Consider the following 19,170-nt stretch of genomic DNA (forward strand, 5'->3'; position numbering starts at 1 on the left):
TGGGTGCCGAGGCGCTCCGACCTTGGGGATGTTTTGTTACATAAAGGGGAGGGAGGAGGCGCTGGAAACCGTGCTCAAGACGTTAATCATTGGTACCTTTGTGAGTGGGGTAAGGACCGTAGCAACGTTACGTCGAGCTGACACCGCTGTCTTCGTAGGTAGCGGACTGGTCGCCATGCAGGAAAAGCATGCATGGATATATGCACGCCTCTTTGCATGCCTCAAACATCTTGGCAATCACATGGATCCCATAACATGTGTCAGGTACAGGGACAGATGCACAGGCTGTCACATGGATCACCATAACATGTGTCAGGTACAGGGACAGATGCACAGGCTGTCACATGGATCCCATAACATGTGTCAGGCACAGGGACAGATGCACAGGCTGTCACATGGATCACCATAACATGTGTCAGGTACAGGGACAGATGCACAGGCTGTCACATGGATCACCATAACATGTGTCAGGTACAGGGACAGATGCACAGGCCGTCACGCTGATGGCAACAATATTTCATTTAGCACCGGCTCGGCTTCAACTTGATAGCATTCGGGAATAAGAGGAAATGGGATTATACACACAACTCAAACACTCCAGCAGGCACACATACACACGGCATCTGTGGCAACATTCCCTCCCCCCCCCCCCCCCTTAGCACTCCTCAGGTACGCGTGCGGCCGATAGCGCTTCGCCCAAGTTCATCCGGCGCGTCATGAATCAGCCGTCCCGAGAAGCGGACGGTGGGGCCGCACGTCAACCGGTCATGACTTGTGCTTGTCGTGCAGGCGCGCCGTTTAACGCCCACCGCGCGCCGCGAACACAACAATACACGCATCAGCAGGTTCAAGGGCGTCGATAACGGGCTACTTCCACGCCGGGCAGCCGTCAAAAAAGATAAGGATCGCCTTGATTATGCTGTGTAGATAAGGGCCAGCATAATGGAGACAGTCTTCGCTGGTTTGACTATTCGCCGTTGAGTTAGATTGTGAGAATGATGAATGGAATGGTAAGGAACTGATGAGTTGGACGAGTGCTCAGTTTGGATTTGGTTAGGTAAAATCCCATCAGGTCAAGGTCATCCTTTTCTTTGCTCTGATTTCTCTTGGAGTATATGTTTGCACGCAGCAGCCTAATATCCGGACACATACATTGAGACGCCTGTCAAGCTGGTTTCGTCATGACCCAGAATCGACATGCTAGTAACGTAAGACAATAACGGATGGGCTTGAATAGATGATCCGAAGACTTTCGTCCTCTTGTGAGACAGGCTTATCATAAAATATCCCAAGCAAGCGACACATGAACATGCAGAAGCGTCACAGCCATTGCAACACCATAAACATACCAATTATCATGATGGAACCAGACGCGGCCGCGATAGAGTCTGGCAGTTGTCAATCTCTGTCCACAGCTCAGTGCGATCCACACCCGGTGCCGGGCATCCCAGGGGATGGACGACCGCTGTCTCGCCGTCGACACTCACCCTCTAAAGACTCGTCCAGCACCTCCGTCAACTCCATGTAGTTGTTTTTCAGCAGGTGGTTGACCTCCTGTCAGAGGCGCAAGAACAACAATTAAACCCCGCCAGGCAGCTCGTGTATACCCGCTAAACAAACGCGGCCGCCGGCGCCGCCCACCGACCAGGAACAATATACAACTGCTCGGCGCTATCGAGCCTATCAACGCGTCCAAGTTCAGTCAAACCGGGGCTGCCAGCCTGCAACTATTTTCACGATCCGATAGTTGACTCGACACGAAGGCTTATAAGAAGGGCTTGCGTGACTCGCTCTCGTGCCGTGCATTGGGCACATTAGTTCCATTGGGTCTCGCGCTCAAGCAAACGAAAACAGGCATCAAGAGAGTCTCACAAGGTCCTCGTTCACGGGCCTCAAAAATTGATTCGGTTACAGCGTATGGAGCCGGAGAACTCCCACTGAGCTCAGAGACCGGCCAGTAGGCCATATCAAGAATTCGCTTGACTACGTATGCAGTAAAGTACGATGTGACACCTACAAGCATCAGTCTTCCTTTACGACACTTAAGGCATACAGAGAGGCGAAGGCTCTTAACAATGTCCGACACCGTTTGTGGCACGAACACTGCACTACGCATCATCACCATAACCGGTACCAGCGCCGTTCTTGGACCGATCCAAGGAGTTCACACCCGAGCACGGCGTCGTTCGCGAGCTGGCACAAATGGCGGTATTTCACGGGACGCTAAAGACGGAGTGGTGAGCACACACGAAGGTATGCTTAGTTGGCAGCGACATAAGCTGACCTCATGGTGTATCGTCGATGATACAGGGCGTGGCTCCCACATAAACGTTGCGCATGTTAACAGAAACATCGTAGAGACCTGGCATCAAACTTTTTTTCGAAAATGATCCCCAGTGGCGTCTATGCTGCTGCAAGATGTACATCGCCGATGCCATTCTATTTTGAGGGTCAGCCGTCAAAAGCGTTATGCAGTCTAACGCCATCCCACGGCGTCCTGCCTCCGTGTTAAGAGCAAAAGTGGCACGAGCCGAAGCACTTATCAAGAACCTTCCCGTCGCTGTTTCCAGAAACTACGCAGCGCCGCTTTTCGGAACGTCTCCTGACGCTAGTGAAACCGACCAACATGTTCGCGACAAATGTGGTACTTCGCGTGCAAGGACCTTGCAAATGCAAATGGCCTTTTAGTACACTCAGGATACTGAAGGAAGCAGCATTGACTACTCAAGGCGTCCCGGTTCTTTAACTGAACTCCACCTTTGTTTGCTGTGGCCATACGGACAGACATTCCCATGGCAGCTGCTGGTTCAAATGGAACATTGGCACACACCCTCAGGCACATTCAGCAATAAAGGACGGGAGAACCCGACCAGGCAAGCATCCGTCCACTTCAAGATGGTCCTTCGCTCGGCCTGCGATACCCAAGATGATATGAACTCGCATAATTAGGTGATGGAAGAGGCCTAGAGATAACCATAAGGTTTGCACATAATGTGTATCAGCATACTTATTTGATCCCACGATATAGAGGCTCCACGAAGACCAGGTGTTGGGGCGTGGACAGTAACAATTTTCCTCGCCACCCACCACCATAAAACGGCTAATGTAAGCATCGGCCGGGTGGAAGCGTGCAGCCTCCCCTGGCCACCACTCCCACGGCCCAGACACAGCACCGAGCCGGCCGCGGTTGCGCGCACCAGTTTGGTGTTCTGCACGTAGAGCTGGGAGTCGTTGACGGCCACGTGCAGACGCGGCGGTACCTCGGTCACGCCTCGCTCTACGTACTCGTTAACCACGAACGAGCCGACCACGCCGAACCTGTCGCCGGACATCAGCGTCACGCGGCTAGCCGTACCGGAAACATCGTCAAACGTGCCATAGATTGCCTTGAAAAGAGGCGTAGCAATGCGATTCCAGCTGGGGGTGGGGGGGGCGGGGGGGGGGGGGTGGAAGGGGGCGGGGAGCAAGAGGAGTTGAGCAGGAGAAATGGCTGGACTTGTCCCTGACTACGCCGGAAAAGCGTGTTTTCCCAGGATCTGACCAATTTTTTCACAGTTGGGGGGGGGGGGGGGGTTGGAGCATCCCTTTAGCAACTGAATAGAAAGCTACACCTTGGCACTGATACCGACACAATATCAAGTAACTGTTGCATTTGACATGCGATCCAAAAGGTGCACGACGGACAATGAGGTGATGTATGAGATGTATGGAAAGAGGCTAAGCTGGAGATGAGTAAACAAATCCCGGGAGTCCGGACGCTCCAGGGTCAGAAAATAAAAGGCGTCGTGATTTATAACGGCATGTTCCCACACCTTGACTTACAAGCAGGCTGGAAAGAACCATTCTTTATAATGTGAGTGCGGCTTGTCGACACGCTTGTCATGCAATATCGAAACACTATGAAACTATCCTAGTTTGGAAGCATCAATACAGTTGTGCTCGTTTTTGAAGAAAAAAAATTATCGTAAACAGAACGACTCGTCCAACAGGCAACTCCTAAAAGGGGCAAGTAAAAGGCCAAAGTAGACTGGCGACGATCATTTTCACGACTCACAAAATCAGCAGGACTAAAAGACTGAGGAAGATGCCGTTGCACCAGCGCCTGCACGTGTCTTTTCTCTTATCATAAGGCTCCACCCGGCCCCCACACTTCCCGGAGCAGCGGCAGCAGCAGACAATGAGGCCTGCGACAAAAGTCACGAAAGGTCACGGCAGCCGACACAATTGTGAACAGCGACGACAACAGATGACCAGACCCGCAGTGGAGGTTACACAAGGTCACGGTAATCCACACAAAATTGTAACCTGAGCAGCGGCAAAGGCTAGCGATGAGATCCGCAGCATAACTTGCATCTCAGTTTACGCATTTCTTAAAATCGTTATCAAAAGTTTAAACTAACAACGATGAGATGACGATGGTATCACAAACTGGGGTCACACAGTGGTCAGCAAAGTCCAAGTATGAACGCAAAACGCGTTCCAGGCCAGGCGTGCACGCATTCGGCGGTCCTTGAAGAGTTCAGCCGTGCAAGGCTCAAGTTCACTGACGTTACAATCCAACAAGAAGGGACGTGAGCAGTACCAGCACAACACCGACACGGGGCTGGTGAAGTGACAGTGCCGGCACACTCACCGATGAAGGGAGTGAGAAGCGCCAGCACGATGCCGACGCCAGCCAAGATGGCGTAGCCCAGGTGGTGATGCACCAGTGTGGACCAATCATACAGCCCCAGGTGGACAAACGTCTCGGTCAGATTGCCCGCCTTCCGCGCTGTCTCCAGCTGCCTCTGATCTGCCGACGGAGGTCAGAGGTTAGTCGAGATCAGCCGGGATCAGCCGAGGTTAGTGTCGACGGACGCCCAGATAGACAGGGGCGGCGGGGGGGGGGGGGGAGGGGGGGGGGAGGTGAAAGGGCGGGGAGTTGCATTTTGCAAGCTGATTGAGTCTACGAGTGCGACCATACTCCGCGTGTCTGCCACGGATCGGTGCAGCCAATCGAAACCACGCACAATCACCTGCTGCTGAGGTCACAAAGGGTCCCCCCACGCCGGCTGGTCTGAGAAACTGCGGTGAGCTCAGACGTGAAAAGTCAACACAATGATTTTCCTAGAACTGCCAGTGTTAACATCCAGCGGCTACGCCGTTATTTGTTTAATCTTCTCGAAGGCACCAAGGTGATATAATCTAGGTGACAAAGCAGGGCAGGAGTTATATCAACTTCAACATACAGTATGTGCTAGTAGTAATGTTCGGTGACATGGACACGAATGCTGAAATGACTCGAATAGTGCAGACTATTTATGATTCAGTTGATACACGTCCACTTACAGGCGTCAGAACGAGGGACGAGGGTGTCATGCCGCGCTTCTCGCGCAAGATTAACGTTAAACCAATGGAGACGTATGGAAGGCGACCATTCGCAAGGTAGATTTACTTCTCGCAGGCATTTTGGGAAGTCTACGGGCCCCGGCATTCGCGAAAATGGTGTGGTCGCTCCCGGCGGTCCATTATTCTTAGTCAAGGGTATGGTGTGGTCAGCTGGCGGGCCTCTGTGGCCATGGGTATGGTGCGGTCGGCTGGCGGGCCTCTGTGGCCATGGGTATGGTGCGGTCGGCTGGCGGGCCTCTGTGGCCATGGGTATGGTGCGATCGGCTGGCGGACCTCTGTGGTCATGGGTATGGTGCGGTCGGGTGGCAGGCTCTCCGGCCATGGGTACGGTACGGTCGGGTGGCGGGCTCTCTGGCCATGGGTATGGTGCGGTCGGCTGGCGGGCCTCTGTGACCATGGGTATGGTGCGGTCGGGTGGCGGGCTCTCTGGCCATGGGTATGGTGCGGTCGGCTGGTGGACCTCTGTGGCCATGGGTATGGTGCGGTCGGCTGGCGGGCTCTCTGGCCATGGGTATGGTGCGGTCGGCTGGCGGACCTCTGTGGCCATGGGTATGGTGCGGTCGGGTGGCGGGCTCTCTGGCCATGGGTATGGTTCGGTCGGGTGGCGGGCTCTCTGGCCATGGGTGTGGTGCGGTCGGGTGGCGGGCCTCTCTGGCCATGGGTATGGTACGGTTGGGTGGCGGGCTCTCTGGCCATGGGTATTGTGCGGTCGGGTGGCGGGCCTCTCTGGCCATGGGTATGGTGCTGTCGGGTGGCGGGCTCTTTGGCCATGGGTATGGTGCGGTCGGGTGACGGGCCTCTGTGACCATGGGTATGGTGCGGTCGGCTGGCGGGCTCTCTGGCCATGGGTATGGTGCGGTCGGGTGGCGGGCTCTCCGGCCATGGGTATGGTGCGGTCGGGTGACGGGCCTCTGTGGCCGTGGGTATGGTGCGGTCGGGTGACGGGCCTCTGTGGCCATGGACGGCGTATGACTGTCATCGCTATTCTGGGTCAGACCTACAGATGTGGCGAGCTGACCGTAGCCAGTGTCTCATCTAGCACACTGTTACCGACAGATCACCAGCCCACAGCGCTGGGAGATCAACGCACCACTGTGCTCGGGTCGTGATCAAAGAACGTCCGTCACGACCGGTGGCGGTTCAGGGCGGTGTGAACAGCGCCATCAAGCATGTAGGTAGCAAGCGTGTGTACCAGACAGAGCCCTGGTTGTGCATAGAAGAGACGCCACCAGCCAAACAGGCGCCAAACGCCACCACCTGCGCCAGTTGCAAGACCAGCGTCATCAGCCACGACGCAGAACAACGAGCTCGAAGAAAAGGACCGGGAGAGCAGACAATAGATTAGCGGGCAGCCCGCTGTTGAAAGCGCATGGGCGCGACCAAACAACGCCCGCAGCATACGATGAATCGCATTGGTTTGATTCCAACGGCACCGCATTTTACTGGATCGTCCGTGCAGCGAGTTTGAAATCCAAACGCGGAAAACGTTCCACGCCGGCGCACTGGCCACATCACCTTATAGGCCACCTCCTCAGGCGGAACATCAATACCGGCAGGCGCACACGCCGGGAAGGCCCAAAACAGGCCGACTGGCCGCGGCGAGGCATGTGACTCACGCCGATCGCGCGCCGTCGGGCACGTGATCGGATCCCCTTAAACATGGCCGACCTCGGAGAGAGCGGCAGAGTCGCGGCTGCTCCGAGCGCAAGGTTGCTCGCCAGTGCTGCCCGGTCTCCAGCACTTCACAACGCGGCTCGTCAGCTGACAACGGGAATCGAGACGGTCAGCTGACTCAAGCGTGACGTCAGAGTCTGGGATCGGCTGGTCTGGAGAGTGGATGACGCGACGCAGTCGGTGAGCTCGTCTGCGGGAGGTCAATCAGCGGGCCCAGAGCCGGCCGATCGCCTGGTCTGAGGAAGCCATGCAGCTGGCGCGAAATAGACCAGTCATGCATTTAGCAGGACGCGATCAGCTGATCGGTCAGAGCGCAGTCAGATGCTCAAGAAGATCCTAACCAGCTGATCCAGCAAAATGTAGTCAGTTTGTCTAAAAGCCGCCCGTCACCCGATCATACTGAGCCAGTCAGCTGACGCCAGCTCCAGCTCTGTCAGCGAACGGCAACAGCGATGTCGCTGCCCGATGCGTGTCGGGGCAGTGCCGGCTCTGACGCCGTCTGACACGGTCTGCGTGACGTTCGCGTGACCAGATGGCGACCACGCGCACGTGGCAGGGCGCGTGCTCTTCCCATCCATGTCTCAGTGGGAACAAAGGCCCGCTTCTGTTTGGAGCGCACCGGATCGAACAGTGGCGCACGCAGGCAAGTGTGATCCCACCCATGAACCTTTCAGGACTGCAGGGCCATAAAGCCGTATTAAGGCAAACGGCGTATTGGGCCGTTGCATGCATGCTTTAGTCAGTGGCAGCATAAGCTGCCCTGAAATCATGCAGTAAGTTACGAAGCTAAACAAAATGTTGTCGGAATTGCAATTTACTTGTTCATTTTGCGCCTTTCAACATAGTTTAGCGATATCATGCAAAGAAAAACCGTAGCAAAACGGACCCGCTGAACACATTTTTCCACGCCAACGGTGTCGGCCCCTCATTTCGTGGCCCTGGGCGCGCCACTGCGCTGTGCAAACGGCGTTAGCTCGGGCGTGAGACCTCCCAGCCGCCGACGGCGTGTCTCGCCCTGTCCCGATCCGTCAACATCGGACCGGTGCCCCGCAGCGGCAGCTGCAGTCCGTGCAGACTCCGCATGGCTTGCCGCCACTGCAGGAGTGGACTGCACGACGGACCGACTACACAGACGGACTGCACGGCAGACCCGCTGCAGGACGGACTGCACGACAGGCCGACTGCAGTGACGGACTGCGCGACAGGCCGACTGCAGGGACGGACTGCATGGCAGACCGAATACAGGGACGGACTGCACGGCAGACCGACTGCAGGGACGGACTGCACGACAGGCCGACTACAGGGACGGACTGCACGGCAGACCGACTGCAGGGACGGAATGCGGGACAGACGCGCTACCGAGGTGAACCGTGCCAGGCTATCACGTCCAGTAGACTTCAGCACTTCCCGCCCTTTCAGAAAGCTTTGGCCTCGGACACCAGGATGTGGACATAGAGGTGTAAGAGACGTGTAAGAGACGCGAGAGGTCGGAGGTACGGGTGCTAACAAGGGGTGGTGAGATCAGGGAGTACGAGCATCGGCACTTAGGAGAGAGTGACATGCCACACTTGCCTGAGTTTATCAAAGTTGGATACGTCGCTGGTTTATTATTGAAACTCTCACTTTCAAAACAGATCTGGTGCGCTTTGGAAGGTTACCCGACTTCTTCATGCGGGGGTGCGCACGCGGTCAATCTACCGTTTGGCTTAGCCCATCTAAGATGGGCTTCACCCAGGCCGGCACTGCCGTCTGCATTCATGCATGCGTGACTGCATAAGCGAAGAGACACGTAGCGTGCATGATCAAGCGCCGTGGGCGTATACTGTAGGCACCCCTGCCTGAGCCACCTGCCTGAGCCAGGTGTCCCCTCATCAGTGAATGTAACGGATGTTGTAAATGCTGGGGAACGTTATCCGCTCAGCCGCAAGCAGGCTCTGAATATGAGAGTTTACCGCCGCAAAGGGCGAAATTCTGTGGCAGGTGACATTGATCAACCAGAAACAAAAAAACAAAAACAAAAGCCGCTGTGCGCTGGTAGGCAGATTATTGTGCTTGATCTTCTTATTATTACAACACGGTTTGGACGCACTGGCTACGCCCCCAAACAGCGTTCATTATGGGTGCTTTACTTAGCAAGCTGCAGAAAACAGCTCGCAGCAAAAACAACAGCACTGGACAAATGACATCCTGTAACGCTCAAACCGCAGAGTTATGTACATATCTAGCCGTCCAGCCCCACAGCGACAGTGGCTACTGCCTGCCGCACACTGCCGACAGACAACAGACATATAAACGCACTGAAGCCGGCGTGTTTACCGGGTGAATCACAGTTTACACTGGCGGCTCGGCTCAGGGGCCAGCTGGCAATCAACACACGCCCTGAGGCCCGCTAGTCAGCCGCGGACGCCGCTCGAGGGGCGGGGGGGGGGGGGTGTTCATTACCGGCACCGGTGCCGGGAGTGGTTAGGCAGGGTGCAGAACAGATTCGGCTACCAAGTGACGAGCGCGGAAGTAAACAGCGCTGCAACAACGGTGTACGTGAACATGCAGCTCGAGGTTTGGACTTCATGGCACCACGATGCATAAGTCGGATGCACCTCATGTGCGCTCATAATAGAGACCACAAAACTGTCTTTACGATACACTTTTAACACATAACACGCGAAACTACTGTCTTGCTAAGTAATGCATAACGCGCAAGCCTACAATTCGTTGTGACTTGGGCTGCTTGAAACTGAATTACACTCACAGGCTACCCATAACTAATTCAGACGCAAATGGCAAGACGGTTAAATGCCGTTAAATGCCAAAGTGTGCTTTTTCATTCCAAGACGAGCCAGCTCAGCCTCTCTATGCATGCCACTGTCCGCTGCAGCTTTGTCGGATCGCGGAGTTTAAAGCCACAGGGCCCGACCTGCAACGGAGGCTCGCCAGTGACCATGCGCTCATGTCCATATGACCTCATGCGGAAACCTGATATCAGTTGGTGACTATCAGCGAGTCGGCGCCTAATATAGGCCGCTGCCGGGTTCTGTCGTCCAATCGGGCAACCTAATTCTCGCATATCCTCGACTCACGGCCGCGCCATGTTTGCATCCACAAAGCGGACCACTTGCGAGGCATGCCACCTCCGATTATATGTAGCCGAGCGGTGAGTCACCGTCAAGATAGCTGGGCGCGCCTGCCCACGCGCCGCCGTATCGAGGCAACTTCGTCGCGAATGAATGACCTAACCATAATTCCGGCTTAAATCGTGCCGGTACAAAACCTTCAGGCATGCATCACTCGTATCTCTCTTCCAGGTGTCAAGTGATCCACAAATGGCGCTCATAGGCCCATGCTGTGAAGCATTGATCACGTGCGCATGCGCAGATGTCGCCGACTGGGTCAAGAGGTGATCGCCCGCCCCTCCCTCCCCCTTCCCCACCGAGCCCCCACCGGCATAACGTGAGTGGAGGCGAAAAGCTTGGCTCCAAACCCTACACGCGCACGAATGGTCGCAAAAACGCCGCCCGCATGCGTTCGGCGCATTGTTATCGGCGCGGTCAACACGTGGGTGCTCTCGCATGCTCGCCTCGCTCGCGTCCAGAGCAAAGGATAAACAGCGGGCGCGCCACCGCCTCGGTTCAGGGACAGTCGGTGAGAGTGGAGAGCGCCGGGTGGAAAGAGGGGAGAGAGAGGGGATGAGGGGCAGCGGAGCCCTCCCACTTCCGGTGACCGTGAACCGGAACCAATGCGCAGCGCGTCGGGCCGCGCCGGGCTCCGACTCCCGCATCCGCTGCCCGGCCTCGCCTGGTGACATCATACAGGTATTCTATGACGTCACAACCGGCGCAGAGTGAAACGTCATGAACTGGACAGGCGTCTCCCAGAGCACGTCCGTGTGGTTTAGTGCAGTCCATGCATCATTTCTTTTTTATTTGAGATATTTTAAAAAGCTCCGTCCAAATCATCGGCTTTGTTACGCGTTGGCAAATATTATGTCATGCACCTTTTCCGGCTTCGCTGACGCAAGCAGTTTTCTGTGAACACAGGTACTAACAACGACCCAGGACAGAAGCTTTTCGTTATAGTTGCTGAGACCTTGCGAGATCTGAAAATCTCCGAGATGTTATTGAGAAACACCAATATCTTAAGCCAAATTTGAAGCACCTCATACTGCAAACTGGTAGGTATCTGATTTACGAAGTTGTCGGGGCAGTATTCAGATTGGCTGCGTCAGACCTATGACCGACAGGATAGGCACGTGGACGTCTGACGTCATACATTCCTTAATGTGACGTCATCCCCACGCGACCTGGAGAGCGCAAAGAGGAAAATGCGCCCGTATCACATGAAAGTCATGCGCCCACACAGCAAAGTTACACCTCCAGTTTGGGAAGGAAGATTTGCTATGCATACAAGTTTAATAGGGGTCGTTCGGTCGGTTTACCGTTGTCCGCGGTAGTCATGGCGAAGAACAGTGAAGTATCTCTGCAGGTGCCGAACGTGGGCCCTGTCAAATATGGACATCAATGTAGCCTTGTAGATTTTCAACAAGAAAATTTTTGTGTTTGAGAATCCTGAATTCATCCAAATGTCTAACCTTCGCACTGATAGGGGGGATCGATGTGACTGAAGTTTTTTCGGAAAATACCTCTCCGGCACGACGTGTAACCACGCCCAAATTTTCCGTACCTTCTGAGGCACCCATTGCGCGTGTTTGGACACCAACAACGTGACCTTGGTTTTTGCGGTTTTTGAGAAGGGACAGTTTTTGTGGAACACCGCGCGACGACCCACAGCCGGCGTGAGCGGCGGGCGACAACCAACGACTTCCCGGGCCGCAGGCTCCGGGCATGGCTGAATTAGAGGAAATGTTCTGCATTCTACGATATTAACGTAAGCATCAAATATGATGAAATAAACCCATTTGTAGGTCATCATATGCATGATTTTGAGCATCAGTCTGCCCTACACGAAAATATTCACTATTCAACAAATAAACTCCTCGACACGTCATCGTTTCACTACGTCATGGAACATTTGTATGACGTCAGAGACGCTGCAAAGATGATCGTGTTAGAATTGTCACTTTGGCGGACGGCACTTAATTATGGCGCTTGTTTATAGCGCTATTTGCACTTGGTTATGGCGCTATTCTTAAGCTCTCCGGTCCCCAGTCTCGCTTCCTTCATGACTCGTAGCACTGTCCAAATTCCTGCGCCGACTGCATTGCACAAAACGTGATCTGTGCTCGAAACTTGCACTCAAAGCATCAAAATGGTCGGAGGCCAACTAATGGCCGCTGGTGCCACGAATCATGCTGACGTACGCTAAACACGAATAATTCGATCGTCACATTTGTTTTTTGGCCTTGAGCAGTACATGGCCAATGAGCAGAGTAATTTGCGTGACGTTGTATGGCGTCATGCATGTCTGAGTGACCTTGGAATAGTTTGCACAAGTTCGCGGGCGTCAAACTCAGAAACAAGAGGGTCTTTAGTCTTAAAAAGGACATGGCTGTGAACTACACCGAATGATCTTCCAAATGGCTATCTTAGTTCAAAACCCTACACAATTGTGGATCACTCCGGTTGACGGAGCCCTGCCTCATAAACTAATGTTCAATATACACAAAACTGTCTCTATTGTACCAAAGATAGAACAAGAAATGTGCTTGTTGATGTTTCGCATCACTACGAGGAATGTTGTCGTACACATGAGCAGGCAACGCTGAAAAAAATTAGGAACACTTTGACCTTTGATCTGGTAAAATTGGATCAATTATCGAGATAGCAGCAAAAATATTTCTACCAATCACAAGACCTCGTTGAGAAGAAACTGCCGGTGTTAGCATGAGAACGGCAGGGGTTCTGTCGACCCCCACTACCTATAAGCGTTATGAAACGCGGCGAATAAAGGCGAGGGAAAAATGGTCATACAACTCTTGCGACAAGTAACTGAACCTTGGGCACCACCATTCTTAAACCGAAGTGAGCACCAATGTAACGGAAGGGGACGTACTGCTGCTCACAGGATGCAACGGTAGCCCTCCCAGTACAACGGTAGCCCTCCCCTGACCAACACAGTTTATGTCGCAGACCAAGGCCGATACAAAGCCCGTTCATGCGTGCCAGCGCCAAATCACCAGCCCATAAACGTGTATGTGGCATTGACGTTCGCATGGCTACAGCACGGCGTACACCGTTAGTAGCCCTCCCCTGGCAGTTCCCAGCTGGCTAGCCGCAACTGTAGCGCCCGGCAGCGTCCGCTCGGGTGGTTCCCGCCAGTACAACGGCACCTTCAGCCGCGACAAGGAAGGATCAGAGATGGCTGAAATGCCTTTCTGCGCTTCAGAATACAACTTTCATTCGGACACGGTGTTTCGAGGCGTGTTTAACGTGATGTTGACGGGGACCGCCCCCCCCAAAAAAAACATGAGTTATGCGTGACCTGAGAGCCGATTGGCCTCTGTTACACAGAAACCAACACTGAAACACCAAACAAGTCTCGCTTATCACAAACCACTCTCAAGTTTGTTGACTAAATGCAATATTCCAGAGGCAGTCGAAACAGTGTTTCAACCATTTGCAAACCAAATGCAATAACACCTGCGCTAAAGCACGCAGCGTCGCCAGTACCAAAACATCGTTGGGTCAGCTTCTCTGGCAATCTCGGCAATGCAGTTGCGGTCTTCTAAGTGCCAGTGACGAGGCTGATTAACACACGTCGAGTTTCGCAGATTCAAGAGGCAGTCACCAGGGTCATGGGCTCCACTTTTTTCATCACGAAGTCATCAAAACGAAAAAACGCAGCACAACATGACGCACAAGATATGTCTATGCCCTTTTGTACCGATGTCAGAAAGGAGGGAGCCGTAGAGATGTGTCGTAAATGCTGACACGTTTAAAAACACGGCTTCCACGAATAGCCAAAAGTCGGGGATAACAAAGATTCTTCGCGATTTACTTGCATTCAACGGCCAACAAACGTGATGCTAAATGTCGGACAGCTCAGACCCACGTCTTACATGTGGCGGAGCCCACGGCCAAAGGACATGTAGCTCACTGGCTTTAGTCCAGAGGGCCACCGTTTGTTCCCCTTGAGTGCACCAGTGATGCTGGGATTGTCACAATGACCCGTCGGATGAACAGCACCACCCCCCAACCAGCCACAACCACAGCCAGGGTCGACACCACTGGCCAAACGGGGAGAAGGGGGAAATATTTCGAGGGTTGTAGTCGCCTCTTTCCTTGCCGAGTCCGGGGGAGATAATCTTACAATCCGAAACAAATTCAAACTGTCACCCAGTCCGCGCTGTGGCCGAGATGAAAAGCACAACAGCCCGTCAGCCGACCGCACCATACCCATGGCCACAGAGGCTTGCCATCCGACCGCACCATACCCATGGCCACAGCGGCCCGCCATCAGACCGCACCATACCCATGGCCACAGAGGCCCTCCATCAGACCGCACCATACCCATGACTAAGACTTCAGGCCGTGGGAAGCGACCCCACCAGCACAGTCGAGCAGCGTTACATCGCCTTTTAAGACACCGCTGGACAGCTACCGCTGGGCAGCTGCCGCCGGACAGCTGCCACTGGACAGCTTCCGCTGGATAGCTGCCGCTGGACAACTGCCGCTGGACAGCTGCCGCTGGGCAACTGCCGGACAGCTCCCACTGGACAGCTGCCGCTGAATAGCCGCCGCTGGACAGCTGCCGCTGGACAGCTGCTGGATGCGGAGTCATCCGACGTCTGCTGACGGCATCATGTAAGATCCAGCCGTGTGCCTGAATCCAAAGGGTAGAAACAGTGGATGACAGCTGGATTTTCTGAGAAGATATGGGGTGGGGGGAGAATGGCTAACTGTGGTTTTTATGTGGCCTGTGTCCACTAATGCCACAGCATTATGAATAATCCTGTCCAAAGATGGAGGCGGATTGGCTGCCCCGCTGCCTCCTCCTCACCCCCCCCCCCCCCCCTTCCAGTTGCGCCGTCACGGACAGCGGCTGGCACACGGGAGCATGGCTGTTACGCTCACGCAATGAATAGTATGTAAGTTCAGATGCAGGGAACTCCCACCTTTCTCTATAGAAAGGTGGGAGTTCCTTGCATTCGGGCCGTTCGCTGGTGCCGGCGACATAAGTGACTGGAAGGCATCAGCTTCGCATAATTAGCCTCGCTTGGCCGGTCAAGCTTATCACCCACTGCAAGGCGATCAGCGGTCTGCGTGAGCAACGCAGCGACACGCTTCACTCTCCAGAAGGAACAGTTGGATACGTCCGTCGCCTCACCAGGGCGGGAGCCGACGCCTGCCTCCACCCGCCAGAGCCAGAGCCGACACCTGGCTCCGTCCACCAGAGCCAGAGCCGACGCCTGCCTCCACCCGCCAGAGCCAGGGCCGACGCCTGCCTCCACCCGCCAGAGCCAGGGCCGACGCCTGCCTCCATCCGCCAGAACCAGAGCCGACGCCTGCCTCCACCCACCAGAGCCAGGGCCGACGCCTGCCTCCACCCGCCAGAGCCAGAGCCGACACCTGGCTCCGTCCACCAGAGCCAGAGCCGACGCCTGCCTCCTCCCGCCAGAGCCAGAGCCGACGCCTGCCTCCTTCCATCGGAACCAGAGCCTACGCCTGCACCCACCCGCCAGAGCCAGAGCCAGAGCCAGAGCCCACACACGACCCCCGCCGACCGACGAGGGCTCGATAATTCGGACAATTTCCGGCTGGACAGCCGTTGATCTGGGCTGCGACCGCCGATCTGGGCCGACCGGCCGCCGCGGCCGCGAACCGTCACCGCCGGCTCTCCGCGAAGACGGCGGGCACCAACGAACGGTCCGGCAATGCGCTCCAATCGGCGGACGGCGAGAGAGCGGGGACACTGGGAAAGCCAACGGCACGAGGGCGGCGGCGCGCTCAGGGCAGGCTGACGGCAATGTTGTGGTAGCAGCGAGTCGTGATTGTGGCCTTTTGACGAACCACACAAGAAACAAAGCGTCGCTCACTCGTGTCTAGAACGGCGCACTTTCGAATCAGCGCATTGCGCAGGGTCATCTGATAACTTTAGTTACGCCACGGGCCTTCTCATGGGAGTCTCTCGGCCTCACTTTCAAGTCAGCATGCTACTGCAGCGGTACTCTCCAGATGGCCGCAGGCACCTATAAGCGGTGTACTTGTCCTGCTGAACATGAGATGCGGTCTACACCAGTGTTGAAAATTACCACGGTTAGGGCCGAGGACCTTTACGGAAATGTACAATGCGCATTCGCAATGCATGCGGAGGCGTTGGCAGCCTGTAGATGAGTAATGCCATCATGCTACGAAAACGCAGCATAACCAATGACGTCGTTTTCCAATTACCCAGTGGCACTGGTCTCAGCATGTGAATCATAGCGCGTGTTCGTGGAAGATGTGTATTAACACCCGCGATGAAGCCTGAATCACCGCTCACCCGGTGCGTGTCAGTAGCCTGCTGGCCACTATACCGACTTCACATAAACTGAGGCTTCCAACCGACGACGACAGTCGTCCCTGCAATCCCTCCTCTAAACGCCACATCTAAAATGCATGTTCCTGAGTTTGTCCAATTCCTCCTCAAACACCACATATAAAATGCATGTCCCTAAATTTGTCCCTCATTTTACAGACGGCCACGGGCGGCCACACAGTTTCCAGCAAAATCTTACGGCGACGCTTTTAAGCTTTAAGACAATCCATGGCATCATTCACGCCCATTCCATGCCGAGAGGAGCCAAAGCTCGGCGGAAGGCATTTTGCAGTACATTTTGGTATTTAAGCCCTTCCGGAACGATCACTTTCCGAGATACTTTCCGTATATGTAGGGAAAGACCTGAGTGCTGAACAGCTATACAGCATTACGGAAAAACCAGAACCACCGCTATTTCATTTGCGTTTTAATCCAACTCCGCGTGGCAGAAGGCAATGCCCCTCTTACCGTACCACAGCAACAGAAAGCCAGCTGTACACGATGACAACGGATACATTGTAAAACTGTACCTGCTGCGTGGTGACAAGCAGAAGCCTTAGCGCGGGCTTGCTTACGTGCAGGGCGTGGGACAAGATTGAGATCACAAAGTTCACGGTACCAGTACGCACACAAAACTGACCCTCCCCGTCTAGCGTCCTGATGACCTCAGATGGAACAGCGATGTCGCGCCTCCCAATCTGGGCCCGCTCCTGTGACAAGGTTCACGGCCAGCGGCTGACAATCACCGAGCTGACCTCCAGGGGACGGACAGAGGTCAGTTTCGACGGCCGGTGTACTGACATATCCGGTACTTGAGAACTCGATCCAGGTGCCGTGAGCAAGATGACAGCCCGATTTCCTGCCGGTGTACTGACATATCTGGTACTTGAGAAACTCGGTCCAGGCGCCGTGAGCAAGATGACAGCCCGATTTCCTGCCGGTGTACTGACATATCCGGTACTTGAGAAACTCGGTCCAGGCGCCGTGAGCAAGAATGACAGCCCGATTTCCTGCCGGTGTACTGACATATCTGGTACTTGAGACACTCGATTCAGGCGCCGTGAGCAAGATGACAGCCCCGATTTCCTGCCGGTGTACTGACATATCCGGTACTTGAGACACTCGATCCAGGCGCCGTGAGCAAGATGACAGCCCCGATTTTCTGAACTCCTTGCAAGATCACGATGGTTGATCTGAGTGGCGTCTACGGCACGACAGGCAAGCTATTGTATTCCACCCCGCGGTAAGGTGACCAAAAAATTGAAAAGTTTAGATCATTTCGCGGAAAAGCTTTTCCACTTGACACCGCTAAAAGTTTAGAGAAACTTTTACGGTCCCACGCTCGTGCGAAACTGATTAGGAAGCAGATATAACAGATACCCTGTGCGCAGCACCAGTATATCCTGCCTAGCGCAAGACGCCTTGGTGTTCGCGCTTAACCGAATTCGTTCTCATCTCGGCCGTCTTCGTAAAACAGTGGATGGAGCGCTGAACTATTTACCGAACATGTGCCCTGGACTGCAACGTGGTACCGTCCCGTTCGCCTACGGGCAAAGCTAGTTTGAAGTCGGGGGTTAGGGTCATGGTAGTCGCGAATGGACTTGGCCGTTTGTTGACCATCGCTGACTGGCACCAGGACCAAGCGATCAAGCTACCAGACCAGGGCAAGGCTGACTGATACCAGGACCAAGCAACCAGGCGACCAGACCAGGACCAGGCTGACTGATACCAGGACCGCGCGATCAAGCGACCAAACTACCGGACCAAAACCAGGCTGACTGGAACAAGGACCAAGCGATCAAGCTACCAGACCGGGGCAAGGCTGACTGGTACCAGGACCAAGCAACCAGGCGACCAAACTGCCAGACCAGCACCAGGCTGACTGGTATCAGGCGCCTGAGGAACAGGCGTTCTCAGATCCGGGCATTTGCAAAGTGTGATGAGGATGCCACAATAAGATTCTTCTTGACGCGTTGATGCCAACCATCATCACTTTACCCTGTTCAGGGATACCGTTGTAAATGCATGCCAGCAAAGCACGACAGCATCACGCATAAATTAAGATAAATTAAGCGTCATGCACGAAAGGGCAATGCTGATGCTGCAACGGAGCTCGCGCTTCTCAAAATCGCCAGAACATACGAATCATGCGGACCATTCGTCAATCCTGAGGCAGAGGCTGCCTCATTGTAAATACAGTAAAAACTACTCAGCGTCAGCTCCCGTCTCCATCATCAATCTCGTCGCCAAGAAGTCAGTGGTTCTCGAACTAAAAGGTTCAACACGCGACACGGCGCTCCCCGTATCGCTCCGGTCAGCTGCGCACGCGCGGCCACAGCGCACCGCCTGTGCGCCGGGTAATCGCTGATACTGTGCTCAGTATCGTGCCAAGATGACCACCAGGCGAGTGCGAGCTTGCCTGGGCTTCTCAAAACGAACCGGCGGAGACGGCAACCGGGAGGGGAAGGAGGGAATTGACATTTATAAGGGGCCGCCGTTCTCTGCCTCTCCTCTCCCTCTCCTCTCTCTCTCCTCTCTCTCTCTCCGTCCCTCTCCTCTCTCTCTCATCCGCTCTTCTCTCCTCTCTCCTCTCACTCTCTCTCATCTCTCCTCCCTCGTCTCTCTCTCTCTCTCTCT

General features: G+C 54.7%; 1 protein-coding gene across 1 annotated transcript in view; it reads right to left on the reverse strand.

Moving 5' to 3' along the window:
- Nucleotides 1-19,170, reverse strand: part of LOC119095283 (prominin-like protein) — a 36,754-nt gene that overhangs the window by 10,884 nt on the left and 6,700 nt on the right. Inside the window, exons 5-9 of the mRNA XM_037218141.1 lie at nucleotides 15,535-15,680; nucleotides 4,634-4,792; nucleotides 4,055-4,184; nucleotides 3,198-3,318; nucleotides 1,488-1,554 (exon numbers count right to left, since the gene is read on the reverse strand). Coding sequence (XP_037074036.1) covers nucleotides 1,488-1,554; nucleotides 3,198-3,318; nucleotides 4,055-4,184; nucleotides 4,634-4,792; nucleotides 15,535-15,680 — 623 coding nt within the window. The remainder of the gene's footprint in view (nucleotides 1-1,487; nucleotides 1,555-3,197; nucleotides 3,319-4,054; nucleotides 4,185-4,633; nucleotides 4,793-15,534; nucleotides 15,681-19,170) is intronic.

Source organism: Pollicipes pollicipes, unplaced genomic scaffold (assembly GCF_011947565.3).
Source record: "Pollicipes pollicipes isolate AB1234 unplaced genomic scaffold, Ppol_2.1 Scaffold_4219;HRSCAF=4965_pilon_pilon_pilon, whole genome shotgun sequence".
NCBI classification, from domain to species: domain Eukaryota; kingdom Metazoa; phylum Arthropoda; class Thecostraca; order Pollicipedomorpha; family Pollicipedidae; genus Pollicipes; species Pollicipes pollicipes.